General features: G+C 25.4%; 2 protein-coding genes and 1 long non-coding RNA gene across 9 annotated transcripts in view; 2 read left to right on the top strand and 1 right to left on the bottom strand.

The window, feature by feature from the left end:
• The first annotated feature begins 423 nt into the window (after positions 1–423).
• Positions 424–21,016, top strand: part of LOC123271149 — a 317,780-nt gene continuing 297,187 nt past the window's right edge. For all 3 annotated transcript variants that reach the window (XR_006510789.1, XR_006510788.1, XR_006510787.1), the window contains exons 1-2: positions 424–509; positions 20,268–20,319. This is a non-coding gene — a long non-coding RNA (uncharacterized LOC123271149). The remainder of the gene's footprint in view (positions 510–20,267; positions 20,320–21,016) is intronic.
• LOC123271146 (iron-sulfur cluster assembly scaffold protein IscU) lies at positions 758–2,010 on the top strand. Its single transcript, XM_044737375.1, has 4 exons — positions 758–936; positions 1,263–1,487; positions 1,579–1,657; positions 1,747–2,010. Exons 1-4 carry the CDS (start codon positions 844–846, stop codon positions 1,818–1,820), a joined length of 471 nt encoding a protein of 156 aa, XP_044593310.1. The 5' UTR covers positions 758–843; the 3' UTR covers positions 1,821–2,010.
• The window catches only part of LOC123271140 (nucleolysin TIAR), a 243,854-nt gene continuing 229,316 nt past the window's right edge, over positions 6,479–21,016 (bottom strand). For 3 of the 5 annotated variants that reach the window (XM_044737364.1, XM_044737367.1, XM_044737368.1), the window contains 4 exons: positions 17,843–17,972; positions 15,567–15,814; positions 14,658–14,838; positions 6,479–10,828 (listed from right to left, as the gene is read on the bottom strand). In XM_044737364.1, the coding sequence (XP_044593299.1) occupies positions 10,787–10,828; positions 14,658–14,838; positions 15,567–15,814; positions 17,843–17,972 (601 nt within the window). In that variant the 3' untranslated portion in view covers positions 6,479–10,786. Of the gene's footprint in view, positions 11,176–14,657; positions 14,839–15,566; positions 15,815–17,842; positions 17,973–21,016 lie in introns of all 5 variants that reach the window. The other 2 variants (XM_044737365.1, XM_044737366.1) reach the window with 2 other exon arrangements.

Raw genomic sequence — 21,016 nt, 5'->3', positions numbered from 1 at the left:
ATAAATTAATTTCATATTTTAAATAAGTTTTATTGTGACATTAAATTTTTTATTTGTAAACATAAAAAGTGCCGGTAATTTTAAAGTCGCGTTAGTGTTTTAAAGTTAAATATCGAGTGTAGAATCTGATTTCTATTTAGAAAGTGCTTAATTATATTTTTTTATTAAGATATAAATTTTATTTAATGATACTGAAGTTAGCTGTCAGCTGTCAATTTTAAAAAATTTTTATAACAAATAAATTATGATAAAAAAATGCTTGTAAAAATTTTCACTTGTGATTTTTATTAATCTTCACATGTGGAGTTTTTTAATTAAATTTTTTTTATAATAATTCAATTGCTATAAAATTCTAAAAAATTTTTAATATCTGTGAACTTCAGTGTCATTTTATTTATTTAAAAATTTTTATATATTTTTTTACTTTATTATAAATAATAATAAACATTTTGCGGCAGTTTGAACTTCCGAGTCAGCTTTCATCTAATGCGCAGTACGATTCCAGTTTGGTAAGTCACTTATACTTCAATAATTTAAATCTAACAAATTAAAAATGTTAATCTTCATGAATATTTAATTGAATTATCGAATATTTGATTAAAAATCACCCAAAAATTCTATAAGCTCCATTTTTTTATCATACGTCTCGAATATTCATTAGACAGAATTGGCGCCAAAACTGGCGGCCATTTTGTGTGTCTCTGGCAGTGGTTTCTAACTGCGTAGCTGACAATCTTCTAGCTGTGGAGTAATCATTACCTTAGTTCAGTGTTAAAAACGTAACCCTAGTAAGCAGTAAATATTTATCCGGCTGATATTGTTAAAAAACTAAAAATTAAATAAATGATGGCTTTGTGCCGTGCATTGCCATTGAAGCTTCTCGAATCTTCAAGATTAGTATCTCGCAGTGTTCCTAGTGTTTTTTATCACGCGAACGTAAGTATTTTGATAAATATTCGTCGTAAATTATATTTATTTTGTTTCTCAATATTTTGCAATGACAACTCAATATATAGTAATAATTATTATTATTCATGAAAATTAAGTTAGCCGACATCTGAAAATTTTTAGAATTTTATTTTATTGAAAAAATTATTACAAAAAAAAAAATTTCATTTGTAAAAAACTGTAAGTGCGATTTTTAAAAAATATTTTTTTTTTATAATTCAATAACTGAAAAAAAAATTAAAAACGTTGGCTCACTTTAGTATTATTTATTATTATCACTTAGTTGAATAATTAATAATGATTAATAAAAACAGGTATTGGATCATTATGAAAACCCAAGGAATGTCGGGTCGATGGATAAGAATGACAAGCAGGTTGGTACCGGTCTTGTTGGAGCACCAGCATGTGGAGATGTTATGAAGTTGCAGATAAAAGTCGATGATGATGGTAAAATTGTGGATGCTAAATTCAAAACTTTTGGCTGTGGATCTGCTATTGCGTCAAGTTCTCTCGCTACCGAATGGGTTAAAGGAAAAACTGTAAATAATTACTACAATCATTTATTAATAATTTTTTTTTAACTTATTAGTTCATTATTGATTTTTGAAATAATTATTTATTGCTATTAAGGTTGACGAAGCCCTGGCTTTGAAAAATACTTACATTGCTAAGGAACTTTGCCTTCCACCTGTCAAGCTACACTGTTCGAGTGAGTTAATTATATTTAGTAGATTATTTATTTAAAATTTTTTTTGTTGGGTAATATCAATCAAAATATTAATAATAATTATTGTTTAGTGCTTGCTGAAGACGCAATCAAAGCGGCGCTGTCAGACTACAGGATTAAGCAACAAGAAAAAAACAAGTCATAGTCGTTGAATAACAGCGATGATTATTAGTTATATTATTAGTTATCTGATAATGTAACGAAGGAGTAACTGTAATCTCGTTTATTAATAAATTTTGTATCGAAAAGTCGTTTAATAGAGTTAAGTTAACTTATCGAATGTCAGTTTTCAACTATAGAGTTTTTTATTAATAAATTTGATTTTAGAAGTATAACTTGTTGGGTAATTTATTTTAAAAGTCTAGTTCCGACTAATTGAAGATAAAATTTCATAAACTAATTATTTTACTTAAGGAGGTTCCGTGAAAAATCACTTTTTACAATAATCTTCAATTTTTGAATACGCGTACTTTTAACCCTTCAGTACTCTCGCTATGAGATTTTCTCTCACGCTCATCAATAACTCAAATTTTCTTTCAAATTTCAAATGGAATGACGATATGATTTTTTTTCTATCTGCCAAAAAATTAATATTATTTCAGACTGCAATATTATTATTTTAATTGTTCTATACTATAAAAAAATAAAATAAATTTTATTAACTCTGTGAGATATTTTCTCATCGCAATAGTAAAGTAGGGGGGTCAGAATTTAAAAAATCGGGTCTGATAGGTACAGCGGAGGTTTCCGTAAGAGTGCATTTATGTTTGGATGTATTATTATTAATTATTATTTTTAAATAAGTCAATTTTTTTTGTTTTAAAAAATTTATCTTGTTTGAGATTTTTTAAATTAAAGGGGCTATAAGCATGCGTGCGCTCCCACAAAAGGCGTGAGAGTTTTTCTCATCGCGCGAGTAATGATAGTAAATCATTTTGCGAGAGTGCTGAAGGGTTAAATGTCCTCCATACGAATAAATTTTTTTTAATAGTCCTTGCGGTGCTAATTTTCGAAATATTAGCAATTGAAAATTGTATATGTAACATGTATTCCCTATCCTGACCGTAGTTAAAGTGAACATTTTATTGAATAACAACCATACTTTTCTTAGGATTTTTTTGAAAAACTGAGAATATTTAATTGAAGTTATAACAAGTATTTTTTATCAAAAATGACATAAACGAGCGGTATTCATTTGTTTATAAACCATGTTTGAAGTTAGCGACTTTCGATATTTTCCGTGAGTGGAAGTAAGGGAGCAATAGTCTGTAAAGAGAGGCAGCACTAGTGCGTGAGAAATAAACCAATACCCATAACCTGTTGGTGTCTTCTTCTTGCCGATGAACTTCCTTAAACTAATTGCACAACTGAGGAGCTGATTTTTAAAAGGGTATCTTTTCGTATTTTAAAAGAGTAGTTTTTTGAACTTTTAAGTATTAATTACTTCGAGAATTATAAAGATTTCTAAATGAAAATCGAATTGTAGCTTCATAACCGATAGTACTTAATAGCTAAATTAAAAAAGTTCAATTAAAATATTTATAATTGAAAATAACCAGTTTTTTGTCTCGATCAATCAAAAATGAAAAGATACCCTTTTGAAACTCAACTCCTTAACTATTTCAATCAAATAATTAAGGATCCAATACTAAAAATGAAATTTAACTTGTAAAATTTTTTTTTTTAAAAACATTACTTACCTCGAGCAATTATTGCACTAATATTATAATATCATAAAACTAAAATTAAAATATTACGGATAAAAGGATTAAGAAGCAGAAGAAATAAAAGTACATTTTCTATAATATATTTTACATTATAAATCAACCATACATTAATATTATCTTATCTTAAATGTGTTATCCGTTATAGTTTGTTAGCTTAATCAATATTATTTATATATATATTTGTTTATTAATTAATATTTTATTTTATTTCATACATATATGTATTATTTTGTATTCACTTTTATTTATATCGCATATTCTGTTAAATAATGCTATGTTATACATATATGTCTTTATATAGATTTACATACTTAATATCATACATGAATTGTTTAGTTTTATTTTTAAATTAAATATTTTAAATATTTAATCACACACCACCTTCTTGGCATTTATTTGCCTATTGCATTTCGGTGTATACAAGTATGACATACTTTTCTATACATCTCCTATTATGTATATATATAATATATATATACTTTATAATATATATATGAGCATATACATATAGGTACGTTGTGTGGCTAGGTATGGTTACTTTAAATATATACTTAATAGGGTGATTATGTATCAAATTAGATTGTGATTTTTTTGATTTTTCGAGCATTTCATTTTTAATTATTTTATTTATTACTTCAATTCTTGTACGCAATATCTCGCATTGTTTATTTAATATTTAAACGTTTTATTGAATGTTTATTTAAAGCATACCGATCTTAAACATTTTATTTTAATTTCGCTCATATTGTTTGTTTATTTGTTTATTCATTCATTTAAATCTTCGGTATTAGCCTCGAGTGCATAAAAAAAATTACCTTTTTTTATTTGGCAGACCGGAAGAATATTTAATATCTCACTGATAAGTGCACTCAACTCTATTTTTTTCCTTCTGTTTATTCATTCATTTATCATTTTTATTATTCATTTATTTTTATTTATTCCTTTCTTTTTTTATTATTTTTTTTTTCGGGCTTTATTATCATCAGTGATATGCCACAATAAACTGGGACTCGTCAAAACTCACGTGGTAAAGTCTAAACCAATAATAAAAAACAGGGACTGAAAATTTAATATTAATAATAAATATAATTAATAATATTTAGCTTCAGTATACAAAAATCTAATACATTAATTACTTAAAGAGATTTTTTTTTTTTTACATGATTGCTTTTAATTGTTTCCACATTTTTGATAAATTTCATTTAAATTAATTACACATTTACCAGTAACTAATTATTTATTTATTCATTTATTTATATATTTATATATTTAATTATAATTATAATAATAAAATCCTAATAAATATATATTTTAATATTTTTACAATAAAGTAAATAATAACCAAAAAACATTATTCAATTTACAAAAAATTCTTTTTACAAATTTAAATAAACATCACTTATTTATCAATTCAATTATTCATACACATTATTTAAATATAAAAATCTAAACAAGTTCATTAAATATATTATTAATCAAAAAACATATAAATTAATAAAATATAACTTGGTGTTTAATTTTTCACTTTATTTATTTTTTTTTTTTTCAAATCACACCTTGTGTGCGATTTCCACGATTTTACTTATAATTAACTACATATTCACATATGATTAATCATAATTACCCATATTTATTTGTTTCCTAATTATTTCTCGCTAATCATACACTGATGTCTTTTAAAAAAATTTTTTTGTTCAGAGAAGAGCCGCGCACTGAGACAATTTCAATAATTTAATCCCCGGAAATTAGAATCGGCATTTTTTATTTTTTTTTTTTTTTTCTAAGTAATTGGATTTGATATCGGAAAAAATACGAGATTTTGACATATATTTTTTTTTTAATTGCTGTTAAATGTACGTACGGTAATTAATGTATGTCACAACATTAATCATTTATTATTTTGTTTATTTATTTTTATTTATTTATGCATACGATATATACATATTTAATCTTACCCGTAATATGCATATTTATGCAACAATATAATTACATAAATATTATTTATTAGCTAGTCATTCATTTATTATTATATCAATATTAATAATAATAACAACAATTATAATAATTATAATTAAAATATTTATAATAATAATAATTGCTATCATTATTACCAATATCCATGTATTGATTTAATTATTTATAGTTATATTTATATATTTATATCATTTCTGTAGGTTGAAGTTATGAAATTTATATTTTTGTTAAATTATTTATTCATTTTTTGCTTTTTTTTATCATAATATTTTTTTCAATTTTTTTTTACACATAGTTACGCTAATTTAATGCAGTGCTCTGTTATCTATATATATTTATATATGTATGCATATCTATATATCTATATACATACATATACATATATTATTCGGTTTTACACAGGTGTGCGTGCGTTATTTTGATTATTGGCTCCATTTAATGTACTTCTGTCAAACAATACTAATTAACTATTCTAAACACATTAATTCATTAATAAAACAAATAATATTATCAATTATCATTATAATTATTATTATTAACAAATAAATACCATCACTTAAATTAATTCACATATCACATCCTTTATTTGGTCAATAAAAGTCTTAACATGTATCAATTATAAAATAATAATAATAATTCATCATTTCCGAGATCATAGAAAATATTCGACTAGAAGTTTAAATAATAATAAAAATACAATTCTATTTCTGATATAAATTTTTAAGTTAACAAAGGCAGTAGTACATTTATGGAATTTTTATTATGTATGTGCGCATATATGAGTATAATTATTACTCAGTCAGTTTATTTAATGCGCGGCAATTTTTGTCTTAGATTATTAATAAGATTAGGTGCCATTTATCAACATTATGTTATGTTATTTATTATTATTATTATTTTATTTTTTTAATATTATTTACCGTCTAAATTCTAGGGCAATTATTTTTATTTCTATTGCTGTTCCACAATTATTCTACATAGGTGCATAGTGTGGATACTGTGCATATTTATTCATAGTTATTATTATTATTATTGTTATTATTATCTTTATCATTATTATTAAAATTATTATATGGGCCCCACATAAGGGTTGATGTATATCATTATTATCACCAGTTAATAGGATATAATTGAATCTTATTTTAAATTTTCCTAGTGTCATTATTATTATTTTTTTTTCCTTTTAAGTTTTTTACACAAAGACTATCCTTTATGATTTAATATTGTATATTTTGATCGTTTCTCATTGTTTATTTATTTATTTTTTTTTAATGTTTTCACATAATAATTATCATAGTAATAATTATAAATTTTTATTATCATAGCTATCATTTTTAGCATATACGGTAATTAAATAATGTACTTACAGATAAACTATCTAGCATTCCGATTAAAACGGCATTAATTTGTTCCTTATCATCGTCTTCACATTCTAATCGCTTTATTCGTTATCTACTTAGTATTACTCTAAAATCAAATTTTGTTGCTCCTTCCTCCACTGCGCTTGTGTCACTAATCTATTAAGAGTTTCAATGCTAACTACATTTTATCATATAATACATGTACATATACATATATATATATATAGCATAATATAGATTTTATCTATATATATTCTATATATATCATATACTCGCTAACTAAAATTGACGCAATTCCGGAATTTAGTCAAGATATTATGGAGAAGAAAATACCATTCAAGTTTACGATCGGTTGCTAAATTTTATTTAATTTGGTTCGCATAGTCACCGCTAGGTGGCAGACGATTAAATACTCTCTCGTATGCAGACCGAGTTGCTCAAAGTATTTATGTTGAAATAATTTTTTTTGTTCTATTCGTAACAACAATACTTTAAGTATCTGAATTTCGATTGTCGTTAATTTATCCACAAATAAACTTTCGATGTTTTTTTATTTTTCGGACTAAAGTTGATTGTCAAAAAAAAAAAAAATTAACGAATGCGTTTGATCATACACTGGATAGTATTTGTCTTAAGCACCATATATATATATTTGATAAATATTGAATTATTGCATAAATATCTCGACTCTATTCCTAAATCGTAGCAATTGAATATTTTATTACTTTTTTTTTTGTTATGTATATATATTTTTTTATTATTTTTTCATTCATTTATTTTAATATATATATTTTTTTTTTGGTTGAGTCCTCATCACAATGATACGACAATACCTATGTTTCATTATATATATTTGGTAAAAATGGGAGACGGGAAACGAGGTTATAGCCGAGGAAGCTGATCGAAAAAACTCAAATTACAATTTTAAAAAATTGAACTCATTCTCTGTATCAATACAATAACACAATACAATATCATAAAATACCAGGCGAAAATAATTAGAGTGAAAAAAAAAAAAGATAAAATAATTATCAAGCACACTGGAGATGGGAAGTTGGTGTAAGCGTTAAAAATCCATCAAATAATTAATAATAACAATTAAAAAAAAAATAATAATAAAAAATATGACCTTTTAAAAAGTAATGTACAGGATACGTTAACATCACATCAACGCTTTTAATTAATTTAATTAACTATTGGACTGTTAAAATTTTTATACAATTTAGAGATTGCTCATCATATAAGCTTATTATTATTACTTATTATTATATATTTATAATTTATAATAATAATAATAATAATTATAATCGTGATCCATTATCTAAACGTGTGTATTAGACAAATAATACACATGTAATTTTATTTTTCAAATTACCAATCTACTAATTTGATATATATGTATACAATGAAATCTCCCGTATCTCTCGACTTGTTCCCATCTCACCGCATTTTTATAAAATTTTCTTTCTATGTATTTTTAATATTTTTACCTAACTAATAATTTACATCATTTCATTAATTACTTTACTAAATTAATTCATTACTTTTATTTTGAAATATATATATTTATATATATTCACGTCATTATCAATACTTTTTTTTCCTTTAAATTTTTATCATTTTCGGACGCAGTTTCGCGGTACTCGGATAATAAACCCCTTGTTTTTAACTCGGGACCCAGAAGCACCGTACACTAAACTATTTACCTACATTACACTTAAAACTTACATATTATATCATATTATCAATTAGTTAATTAATATATTAATATATACTTGCATTAATTTTTTTAAATTAATCCTTTGTTTATAATAATAATTATAATTATAATAATGCACCCGTATATGCATGCACTTAGCTAATCAATCACTGATCCACTTTATTTCCTTTCTTCTTGTTTTTAATGTTTATCTACTGATAAATTGGATAATAGATGTTTTTTTTTCATTCATTTATTTATCATCATTATTTTAATTTTTAACGACTCATGTTCCACGTTTGTCATGACCTTATTAAGGCTTCTCGGTTTTAGTTTAGTTATGTACGTTTACGATAGAGAGATCTAAATTTAATATTAATATTCGTTGATTCGTATTTTGTTATTTTAGTTTTGATACAACTAATTAAATATTTTAAAAACAATTTTCGAAACTTAAAATTCAATGAATAATAGCATTATTTACACCTAATCCTCGATCAATTTTTCATATCACATTCATTCGTATAATTCAAAACCTCGAAGCAACACTAATCACCAAAAAATCAACATAACTACCCTCAATGCGGTGACTTTTTATTTTAACAAAAATAAAAAACAAATTAATTTTTTTTTTATAGAATTACAATTGTACGTTTATATTCGATGTACATTGTCAACGTTATTTTTATTATTTAATTAATAGTATTCATTAATTATTTTTATTATTAAAACCTCCGATTTTTAAATGAGTTGTTGTAACTGTTGTTCTATAATTCTGTTGTAAAAAAAAAAAAAAAAAAAAAAAAACACTAAAATAAATCATAATTCATTGTTATATGTTATATTTATAATATATGTTATGTGTATTATATATATATGTATGGAAATAAAAATCCTCGTCGACGGGAAGTAATAATCCGTGTATACAAAAATGACGTCACTACAGGCAATTTATTAACACGCGTACATATACCGGGATGATAAAACGTCATTTGTGATATTAAGATAAATGTTTGTTTAACAATGTTATATACTGTCAATAATTTTTATTTTTATTTTTTTTTTTTTTTTTTTTTTTTTTTGACAATATGTGGTTTGACATCTCGATGTATCTATATATCCATCGGTTGGACATTTTTTTTATTATTATTATTTTTATTTATTATTATTATCATTAATATTATTAATATCCTAGTGCGCATTTTACATACAACAATCTCCAACGATGACTTGTGCGCTATTATTGTTTTGGAATTTTAAAATATCCAAAACAGCTTTGTTGGGAGTTTATCATTATCACCAAATGACAAATTTTAAATTTTATTTTTTTTTTCAAAATTTTTTAAAACAAATAAATAATTATCTAACACACTAGATTCTCCATTGTCCAAATTAATTTTTTTATAAGTATTATTATTATTATTATTATTATTATTATTATTATTATTATTATTATTATTATGATTATTATTATAATTATTAATATTATTATTATTATATTTGTTTAAAACTGTATAGTAGGATTCTGTAATCGGGTTTTATTTTGTCGACGTACAAACTACCGATACAAAAATAATGGAGATATTTAACGTGAATAATCACGTAAATATAAATCCACATTCACTAGTAATCATGATCAAATAATTTACACACAGCTTCGTCGATTATTTTATTAAGTACAACAGACATCCTCAATATGTTTTGGATGATTCAATAAATATAAATATATATCCATACATACATAATATATATTTATATATATGTATACATCACATCTATCTATTGAATTTCATAATGTATTGATGGATTACCCGTACACGATTCATTGCTAAATTCATGTGTCGGTTGTTGTTATTATGCATTTAAATATCCACATATATATATTATGCATAAATCATGTTATAAATTAGTTTAATATCACTTACTTAAACAAAGCAGTGGTAGACAACAGGGTCAGATAACTGGGCGATAATTAAAATTTAATTTTGATTACGACGTGATTTTTTTAATAAATCCAAAACAATTGGTCAGTGTTGTTCCCTTTTCTTTTAATATAATTTTTAAATTTAATAAAACAACGCACAGCAGTTTAAGATTTTAGCTATTGGTATGTCATATGGCATATGGAATATTGGTAATAATTGTTATTTTTTATTTTAATTAGCGGTCGTTGGTAATAACTGAGTAATTGATAACCAATACTGATACTGTTACATCCCATAAATTTTAGCTGATCGTGGTGTTCTTATTGTTGTGCTTTTGAAGCAGACGATGCTAGTGGTAAGAGGATAGTTGTTGCTGTAGGTGATTGATGCTCCTGTTGATGAATTGCTTGGATGCTTCTTTACCATCACACTAGAAGACTAGGTGTCAGCCAATCCTCATCCGCTAGCTGAACCGCAACCAAGAACACACTTTACCATTTGAACATACAAACGATAATTCAGTTGTTTTAATTTTTTTTCATGATCGTACTGTTAACAGGTCATTATTACATGCTGATAATTTTATGGTAATTTTTTTTTTTCATTATATAATTGAATTAAATAGCATGATTTAACAATTCTGAATCCTTCAACCGGTTTAAATCCCTCGTGAACAGTTGAATCGATTTTATAAACCTTTACGTTTCCGGAACTTTGGCGAATAATTTTTTTGGCAACTTGCCTTATCTTTTTGCTCGCGGAGATTATTTTTTTACTTGAAATTAAACTACAGTTCCGAGTGAGCCAGGACCATCTGATTGAAAAATAAAAGAGTGAGCATTAATTGTTTTTTTAGTTCTTCATTTTTTTGGAAATTTCAATCAAGTGATATTTTTAATCAAAAGAATTGAAGGATTTAAATTTTTTGTGGGAAAGAAAATTTTAGTTAAGTTTATTAATAGTTTTGACGGATAAAATTTTTTAATGAAGGTTGCATAATCTCTAAAGAGTTATCATACACTGTAAAAAATCGGGAGTGAATTTTTGATTCTATCAAACTTAGAAAAAAAGTCATATTAATTTTTAAATCTCTAAATACGCATAATGTAATTTTCGAATGTATAATAACGATTTTTTAATTTTTATTCAATAAAAAAATTAAGAATTTATTCTGCGGAGCATTTTTTTAATTAATCTATATTATTAAGAGAATAAAAAAAATTTTATCTACAGGATAGTCACATGACAAAATCTGTTTTTTTCTGTGAAATTTAGTGTAATTGAAAAGGTCTTGATTCGAATCTGTGCCTTTTCAAAGTTTTATATCATTCTCATCAATAGTTAATTTATAATGATAGGTATTTAGGCTGCATTCGAAAATTCTCTAGCTCTAGCTACATAATAAAAAAATGACCTTGTATCTTGTGAATTATTGAGATTGTTAAAGAAATAAGCTTACCCCGACATTACACTCATCGAGACTTTTCATTTGAGTACCCACATCAATTTTTCATATATTTCATATATTTATATATGAAAAATTGATGTGGGTACTTAAATGAAAGGTCTCAATGAGTGTAACACTATGATGAGCTTATATCTTTAAAAATATCATAAGTTGACAAAATACAATATAATTTCTTAATTATTGACATTTTTAAAGATATATAAGCTCATCTTGATGTTACACTCATCGAGACTTTTCATTTGAGTACCCACATCAATTTTTTATATATTTCATATATTTATATATATGAATATATGAAAAATATAATAAAATGCATGTGGGTACTTAAATGAAAGCTCTTGATGAGTGTAACATCGGGATGAGCTTATATCTTTAAAAACACCAATAGTTAAGAAACGACATTGTTTCTTGTAAACTAATGATATTTTTGAAAATATAAGCTCACCCCGACATTACACTCATCGAGACCTTTCATTTGAGTACCCACATCAATTTTTCATATATTTATATATATTATGTATATGTATATATGAAAAATATATTAAAATGCATGTGGGTACTCAAATGAAAGCTCTTGATGATTGTAACGTCGGGATGAGCTTATATATTTATCTATCTAAATAGTTAAGACAGTACTGTACACTTTAACAAAAGTCAATACGTAATTAAGAAAAATTTTATTTATTATAGTTCGCAATTTTCGGCAGTCACATAGTGACTGCAGGTTGCTAGTAATATAAATAAAATCTTTCTTGAAGTGAATTAAATCAATTAAAAATCATCTACTCCGCAAATTTTTGACAGTGTACGTTCAACTAACTTTTTTCTTCTGAATTGGACTCAGAAATGACAACGGTTAATTGCAAAACTTACAAAAAAAAAAAAAAAATGAAAAATAAATGATCGACAATAATAATTACCATGAAATTCTCAGCTTGTGTCTATTCTTTATTCTCGAAGTAAAGTATTATCTTTAATGGACTTTTAAAAATAGTACTACTGTGGTTGGTATATTTATGTTGGTAATGAGTTTTCTTTATTAATAATTTTTGGTATGCTAATTTAAAAGTTTAAACAAAGTTCACGTGAGTTCTAAACTCATTTTATCAGGAGGTTAGAGTGCTCTGTTTAAAGTTTAATATTTTCTGTTCATATTAACCAGTTTTCTCGAGCTGAGCATATGCCACTAGATAAATTCATAGCTTTGTGTAATTATTTTCTTTTATCACCATTATTAAAATATAGCTATTTCTCACAGTAGAATTTTAAAATAGAGTTTAATTATTAATAAAAATAGTGGGTTATTTTTAAAAACATTAAAACAATATTTGTACGGTGAAAATAAAACTTTCAACCATTCTAGATATTTTTAAGTCACATTAAAAATAATGTAAAAAATTCTCGGTTATTATTACCAGAACCAGGACATTAATTAACCTTTCTCAACGCTCACAACCTCCGAACCCGAGTTGAGCAAATAAAATAAAAGAAATTTAATTAAAAACCACTTAAAATTACAACAGCTTGATTTATTAATGTCCGTAAGGTTGTTGGCAATAACCAATAGTTTTTTTTTTTTTTAATTAGCACACCAGTTAAGGTATACACACTGAAAAAAAATAGTTGATTCAAAAAAAATATTTTCTTAAAAATTTCACTCTTGTTTTGAGATATTAAACTTGAATTAGTACAAAAATTTCACGAACAGAATTAAAAAAATAAAGAGGATAAAAAGATAATATTCCCATTAGAAAAATGTTTTTTTAAAATACATATATGTTGCGATATAAAAAATCTCTAGTAAATATATTAAAACCAAATGGAACATATACAAAACTAAATAAAATATTTATACGACATAAAAACTATATTTTACCCAAAAGTTTCTTTTTCTTGACTAAAGATACTCTTGAATGAAGAAACTTTTTCTTGAACAAAAAATATAAAATTCTTAAAGGCAAAGAAAAATAATAAATTTAGATCTTAAAAATTCTTAAATAAAAAATACGTATGACGGGATTCGAACCTTTCTTTTGTTTAAGGCTTGATTACTTATCAGTTAATAGCTTTTTTATGATTTTCGGATAAAACAAACTAATTAATATAAACTAATTAATTCGATGACAACTAATTAATTTATTTGGTTGTCACAGGTTGTCGTTGGTAGCTCTCGGACATAACTTTTTGTTTTAGTTATTTTAATATAATTTTAAAAAATGTTCTATAAACTTAATATTTCTTATTATTTAGTCATTCTACTTTTTTTTTTATCTAGCTACATGAGAAGAAGAAATGTTAATATTAACAAAAAACCCAAGCTACAGGATTTGAACCTTTTTTTTTTTGTTTAAAGTTTATTTATTAATTTTTTATGGTACATGTTTTTGTGTTCTTAGGTCAAATAAACAAAAAAAAAAACCTTATAATCGTTATAATGGTTACAGAAGTTACAGGCTGTAGTTAGCAGCACTCAGACTTAAACAATCTTTTCACCACAGCAAAAAGTTAAGGCAATTTTTTTTTGAAAAATTTTACTTCAAAAAAATTTTATAAAAACGCTCTTTTCGCCAATAAAAAGAATAAAATTGAAAATTCAATCGCGACGTCCTCTAAAAAATTAAATAGTGATTTTGGATCTCGTATATATTCAGAAATTCGTGGATCAAGATAATTATAGTTTCCTTCAAAATAATTTAATCTCGGATCAACAATATTTCTCTTGTATCAACTTTTTTTTTTCAGTGCTTAAATAATCTATAAAATTGTTTCAAATAATTCAAAATGGAACGAAATGAGGAGGAAACTTATGAAATAACGAGTTGATTTACCTGGAATTGTTGCATAGGATAGGCCATCATTTGTGCGGGTGGTGGTTGAGGTGGAGGTGCAGCCTGAACTCCTGGGGGTGCCGTCACTGTTGTAGCGTGATGAGGTGGTAGTTGAGGTCCACCAGGTAAACCTTGGCCCCATCCAGGTGCAGTACCTGCCGCATGTACGCCCATCCCCATTCTGCAATCCAATTTTTTAACATTTTATTTTCTTTCTACGTCAAAAAAATCAATATAGAAGTCAACAATTTTTAAGGTACAATAAATATCTTCTGGTAAATTGTCGTATAGTGTAAAAAATTTTCGAAATGAATGATTTTTAATTGAATTAATCCCGAGAAAAATTTCATTTTGATTATTAATGAAGAAATTTCCGAGGAGTAAATTCTTTTTTTAAATTGTTTTAAATTTTTTATTGAATAACTATCAAAAATAGTAGTTTGATCCAAAAAATGAATTTTAATATTTAAAAAAATTGCATTAATATTTTTTTTTTTAATTTCTACAAATATTATTTTTAGATAAATTCTTTCTATAATAATTTATTTGTTAAGAAATCATGAAAATTAAAACATTAAAGTAATTAATTTTTTTTAATTAAAGGTAGTAGTGTTAATAATTTATTATTTTTAATTTTTTAAATCAAGATTTAAAAACAAAATAATCTTTATAAAAATTTGGTTCAATGTTCTAAAATCAAATTTTTTAGAAAAATATAATTATTATTTACAAAGTTAAACTTTAAATAAATTTTTTGAAGAATTTTTTAGTAAATTGTTATACGAAACTTGTTTCAGCTAATTGAAATTTATTTTAGTTAATTTTTTTACTCGATTTATTACAGCTTACACGTAAAAACAGTAATTAAAAACAAAACAAGTTAAAATGCAAAATATGAATAATTCGTACCCCATGTACTGAGCCTGTTGATAACCAGCAAATTGACCGTAAGTGTAGCCCTGCATACCCTGGAGGAACCCACCGGCTTGCATCTGAGTTGCCGCCGTTGTCGGATAAGATTGTGGTGGATACCAATACCCCAGTTGACCTGTGCCTCCTACACCACCAACGTTCCCGACACTTCCCACACCCGCGGCGGCAGCGGCAGCCGCAGCCGCAGCCGCTGCATAATATGGATATGTTGTCGAGGAAAGCGCCTGTGTACATGTAAATGGTATTTTATTAGTTAATATAATTGTGGAGGAATATACATATGCATTAATGAGCTTGTGTGTGTCCGTGTGCCTGTGTGTCTGAATGTGGAATAGAAATAAATACATTAGAGCAATCACGATCACAATCACAATCACAATCGAGCATCAGCAATTATTCTACAGCAATTCTACTTCTCATTACTTAACTTTTGAATATCGATGGCCTAATTAGCGAAACCCCCAATGCCTTTGTATGCCATTCTATCGGAGTCATTTGGTATTGGCTTAGTAATTAGGCCATCGATATTGAGATTATACGGTTTTAACTTCCTGCTTTTAAAGTTACCAACTTACGGGATTTTAAATCTACTTTTTTTCGTTTTAAGTTATTTTATTTCTTACGGATAAATTATACTAAGTCTTTTATTATCTTACACAGATTATAAAAAAGGTTTTTTTTTTATCTGTTTTTAACGATTAAATTATTTGAAATTTTTTTTCCGATTTATAATTTATTTAATTAATGTTATAGATTGAAAATTTTCTAAACCAAACCCTTTTAAGTCATGAATATTTAAGCTTTATCTGAAGATATGAAAATAATGAAGAATATAATTATTTTTCTTTTAAGAGAGTTATTAGTGAGAGACAAAATAATTTTTAATTAAATTACTAATTCTTTAAAAATGATCTTACGCCACCTGACAAGTTTCTGGAGAAAAATGATACAAAAAGCTGTTAGAAAATTAATCAAGTCACTGAAACTAAACTTTCATTTCCAGAAACATTTATCATTAATCATTTTTAATAATAATCATAATAACCATCATAACAATATTTTTCTCTTCAATCAATATTTTTAGAATTATGGTCATTTCTATGTAGTGACTAGATAATTAACATTACTTAAAATGTTACTTAACGTTACTTAAAATACTGTATATCCTAAAATACTGGAGTTAGTTCTATAGTATAAAAACGTTTTTTGAAGGAAATTTCTTAAGCTACAACTACGGATTCTTATGATTTTTCTCAAAAATCAATATTTCAAAAAGTATAACCATTTTTACAGTGAATAGACAATGAATTTTTCATTTTTGACTGCACAGAAAAAAAAATGTTCTTGAATCAAGCATATAATTTTGAAGAACTTAATATTCTTGATTTGAGTAGAAAAATCCTTGATTTTAAGGAATTTTTTTTTGATTTAAGGAAATTTTACTTGATTCAAGAATTTTTCGTCTTAATTCAAGACAATTACCTTCTTCAAAATTATATTCTTGGTTCAAGAATTTTTCTCTTGAATCAAGTTAATTTTTTTTTCAGTGTATGTACGTTTACACAGTAAAAAATTTTGCGTCATTGCGTAAAAAAATTTTGTGTTAAAATTTTTATGTTAAATATTTAACACTTTTTTGTGTTGATTTAACAGAATAAATGTTAAATTTACTCATAAAAGAGTTAAATATTTAACATACAAATTTTTAACACAAAATTTTTTTACGCATTGCCGCAAAATTGTTTACTGTGTATTACTTAAGTTACTATTGTTAAAATTTTTAAAGCTACAATTTTAGATTCTTATGATTTTTTCCAAAAATCAATAATTCAAGAGTTATAACCATTTTTATAGTGATTAGATAATAATTCCGAATTTAATTCAAAAATTTTCGTTTCAAGTTATGATAATTTAACAATAATAACAATTTTATAACAGAAAAATTCGTTATTAGCAGTAATAGCAGATATAAAAGTAAATGGAAACATTGAATACATATAGTTGCAATTAATTTATAAATATTTATACATAAATTTATTTATCTCCGACTTACATACACATGAGTATATAAATAGGGGATATATATTCATATTCATGTTTCAAATGGAATTGAATGCACAAGCAGGGTGCTTTTATACATACATATACACGCACACATCCTCATACATATATATATATATAATATAAAATTTATGTAGATATGGGTGTATGTGTAATAGCGATCTAAAATCAAATGCTACTGTAATATTTACCTGTCCGGTTTGCTGAGCGTTGTTTGGATCCCCGCTCTCTTTGCCCCAACTGCACTTAACAGTCTGCCCGTTGATATCCGCGTTGTGAACCGCAACGATTGCGTGTGTTGCTGATTCTTTCGTGGAGAATCTGGAACAAAAAATCAATCACTTTTATACAATTCTTTTATACAATTTAATATTAACTGTCCTTCACTGTTTTTGTGTTTTATTTTTATGTTAAAAACAAAAAAATAACCATCTAAATTACGTTTCGCTGCTCGCGAATAAAGAAAACAAAAAATTAACATTTAGATTAAACTGTTGAGCTGTTTTTAACAACAAAACATTTTTCCGACTAGCAACACCGCCTTTTCCAGAATAATAATGTTATATAAACTAAAACTATTGTGAACATTTTATTTAATTCGGTCTATTGATTTTATAAACGTTTAAATATCGATCAGTTAATAATCAAGTACTTGATGGGCTAATTATTTTATAATCATTTCATGTTGATTGATAGTGATTTTGATGATGATTATTATTAATTAAACGATCGGTGCTCGGTGCATTAATTACTTCCCGATTGGTCGAGTAATTTTTATTGAGAGCTACTACTATATAATGACCGCTTCTGTTAAGAGACTAACTTTTGTTTTAAAACTATTCAAAGTATTTTTACAAACTTTCAAGTCTTTATCGATCTGTTTGACGTCAGTTCATTACAGCTGATTGATAATCACTGAAACTCAATTTTACTTGATTCTTCTTAATAGTTTACAAGCACCCTCAGGTTATTTCGAAATTGCCATATTATGGCCACTTGCTTTGGAGAGTTTGAGATTTTGAACTATCTGAAGTTGAAGTTAACTTTTGGGAGTTTCAATGGAACTTTGAGGGAGAATTTAAACGTTCGAAATTTTAGGTTTTTCCGATAATCATTTGATCGATCTTTAGTGTCTATACGTTGAAGAAAATTTTTTAGTTTGATGATATTATATGAGTGATAATGATAATTACTCCTACCACTATCATCTGTCAAATATAATTAACAAATTGAGCTTTATTATCTTAACAATACAGATTATTACAATTTATAATCAATCAAACCAAATTTTAGAGTGACATTTTCCATTTCCCACATGCGGGCTGTATCTATAGCAATTGATTAAAAGTCGTTACTATGATAACAAACTGATTTATACAATTATCAATTCTGTTATTTAATTATCCCGAACAAAATCATCAATATGTTTTTGAATATTCAAACAAATCAACTCGGGATTATGATATGAATAGAATGGTGGGTTTAATTAGTGCATCGGTTTCATTAGTCTATTTTGTCGTTTATGTTCTAATTTTCACATTATTTTTTTTTTCTTTTTTAATAAAAGAACATTGAAAAAATAACTAAGTTGATTTAAGAGAAACATTTGTGATCCAGGAACAAAATTATTTTGAAGAGAAGCTTGTCTTAATTCAAAGATTTTAAATTTTTTTTGCTTCAAAAATTGGAAATCTGTGAATTAATAATATTTAATAATTCAGTAATTTTTTTATTCATTATCAATAAGGAGCTATTCATTAATTACGTAAGGACAATTCTGGTGACTTTTGCCCCCCCCCCCTACCCCATGTAAGTATACGTAAGATTTTTTGAACCCCCCTCCTCTTTCTTACGTAAGATTCTATCTTGATCTTCTGAATAATAAACTGTTATGTTAGGAAAGGATCAGTTTCACTAAAACTTACAGTTCAACGTGGATCCATCATTTTTATTTTTTAACAAGTGATAACTTAAGTATTAATTTTAATTAATGAAATTTTAATTAAAAATGTGCTATAATTTTTTCTATAGAACTCAACATGGATAATAATAAAAACATATGAAATTTTAATAAGTTATTTTTTTTTTCAATAAACAATAAAAATTATTTAAATAAAATAAAAATTCGACTGTACACTTTAAAATTAAGAAAACTAATTGAAATCTAAAATGTGATTAGATTTTTAATATTGAATTTAGATTCACGAAATATTACGTAAGAATGAATCCCCCCCCTCTCCCTTAATACCCTTACATAATTAATGAATGGCCCCTAACATGTATTTAAGTTATCAAAAATCAGCGAAAAAAAAATTAATTAATCTTTACTAAATTTTTGTATATTAAATAATTTGAAGTTTTCTTTTTTTAAATATAAACTATTAATTCCTATTATTAAAATCAATGGTTAATTTTAATTTTTAATTTGAAGCTTTTTTAATTGAAAAAAAAAAACAAAATTTTTTTTAATTAATTTGAACTGAACACCTCAAAGTGAGAGTGAAATTTTCGAGACAATATTTTACTTGGATCAAATATTTTTTTTTTTTTTTTTTCCAATGTAGACGGCTGTTATAACTTCCAAGGTTTCTAATCTAATTGTTCTCATTCTTTCAGAAAACAACTACGGCGTTTAAGCGGTTAGCCAAGCGTCTCTCCATTGATCAATGTAAGTGTCTATTTTTCCATTTATTTACACTCACTAAATTTTTAAATTCTACAAGCTTTTTTATCTACTCACAAAAATTGAAAACTTCGCAGTAAAAATAATTCATCTGAAAAAACCAGCAGCAGACAAAAAAACAAGGTCGATACAAAATTCACTGAAAAACTCGGAAAGAGTTTCCAAGTTTAAAACCATCGAAAACTCTCTACAAATCTGAACACGAGTCACGTATCAACTACGGATTGCTGGCAATTATCAATCTCTTCTAATAATTTTTCTCGGAAATTAGAGCAGTTGTTACTCAATAGTTTGGTGAACTTCTCGTAACTATCCTCCATATCTTCTACTTCCATCCCCTTTTTCCATTTTGTACATTAACAATAAGAAGATACGTTTTTGGTAAAGTTTCAAAAAACTTGAAAAATTACACATTGGTCAGATAAAGTTCCAGGCAATGTATCACATTTAATGCATTACCGTATCCATTAGTCAGTAATTTACAACCCGAAACTCTTGTTTTAAATTTAAATTCAAAAACTCTCTAAAGTATTTAATATAATATTAAAGTCAGCAGACATTTGAAAATTTTTTGGACTTTTATACATTTCAAAAAATCGGGAGTGAATTTTTGAATGAATAACAATTATTTACCTATTTTTCTTAAAAAATAAATTTACATCGAACAGTTTTTTTCTTAATA

This window comes from Cotesia glomerata, linkage group LG9, assembly GCF_020080835.1.
Source record: "Cotesia glomerata isolate CgM1 linkage group LG9, MPM_Cglom_v2.3, whole genome shotgun sequence".
Classification (NCBI taxonomy): domain Eukaryota; kingdom Metazoa; phylum Arthropoda; class Insecta; order Hymenoptera; family Braconidae; genus Cotesia; species Cotesia glomerata.
Note: the sequence above shows the minus strand (reverse complement) of the source record. Positions and strands in the feature narration are given on the sequence as shown.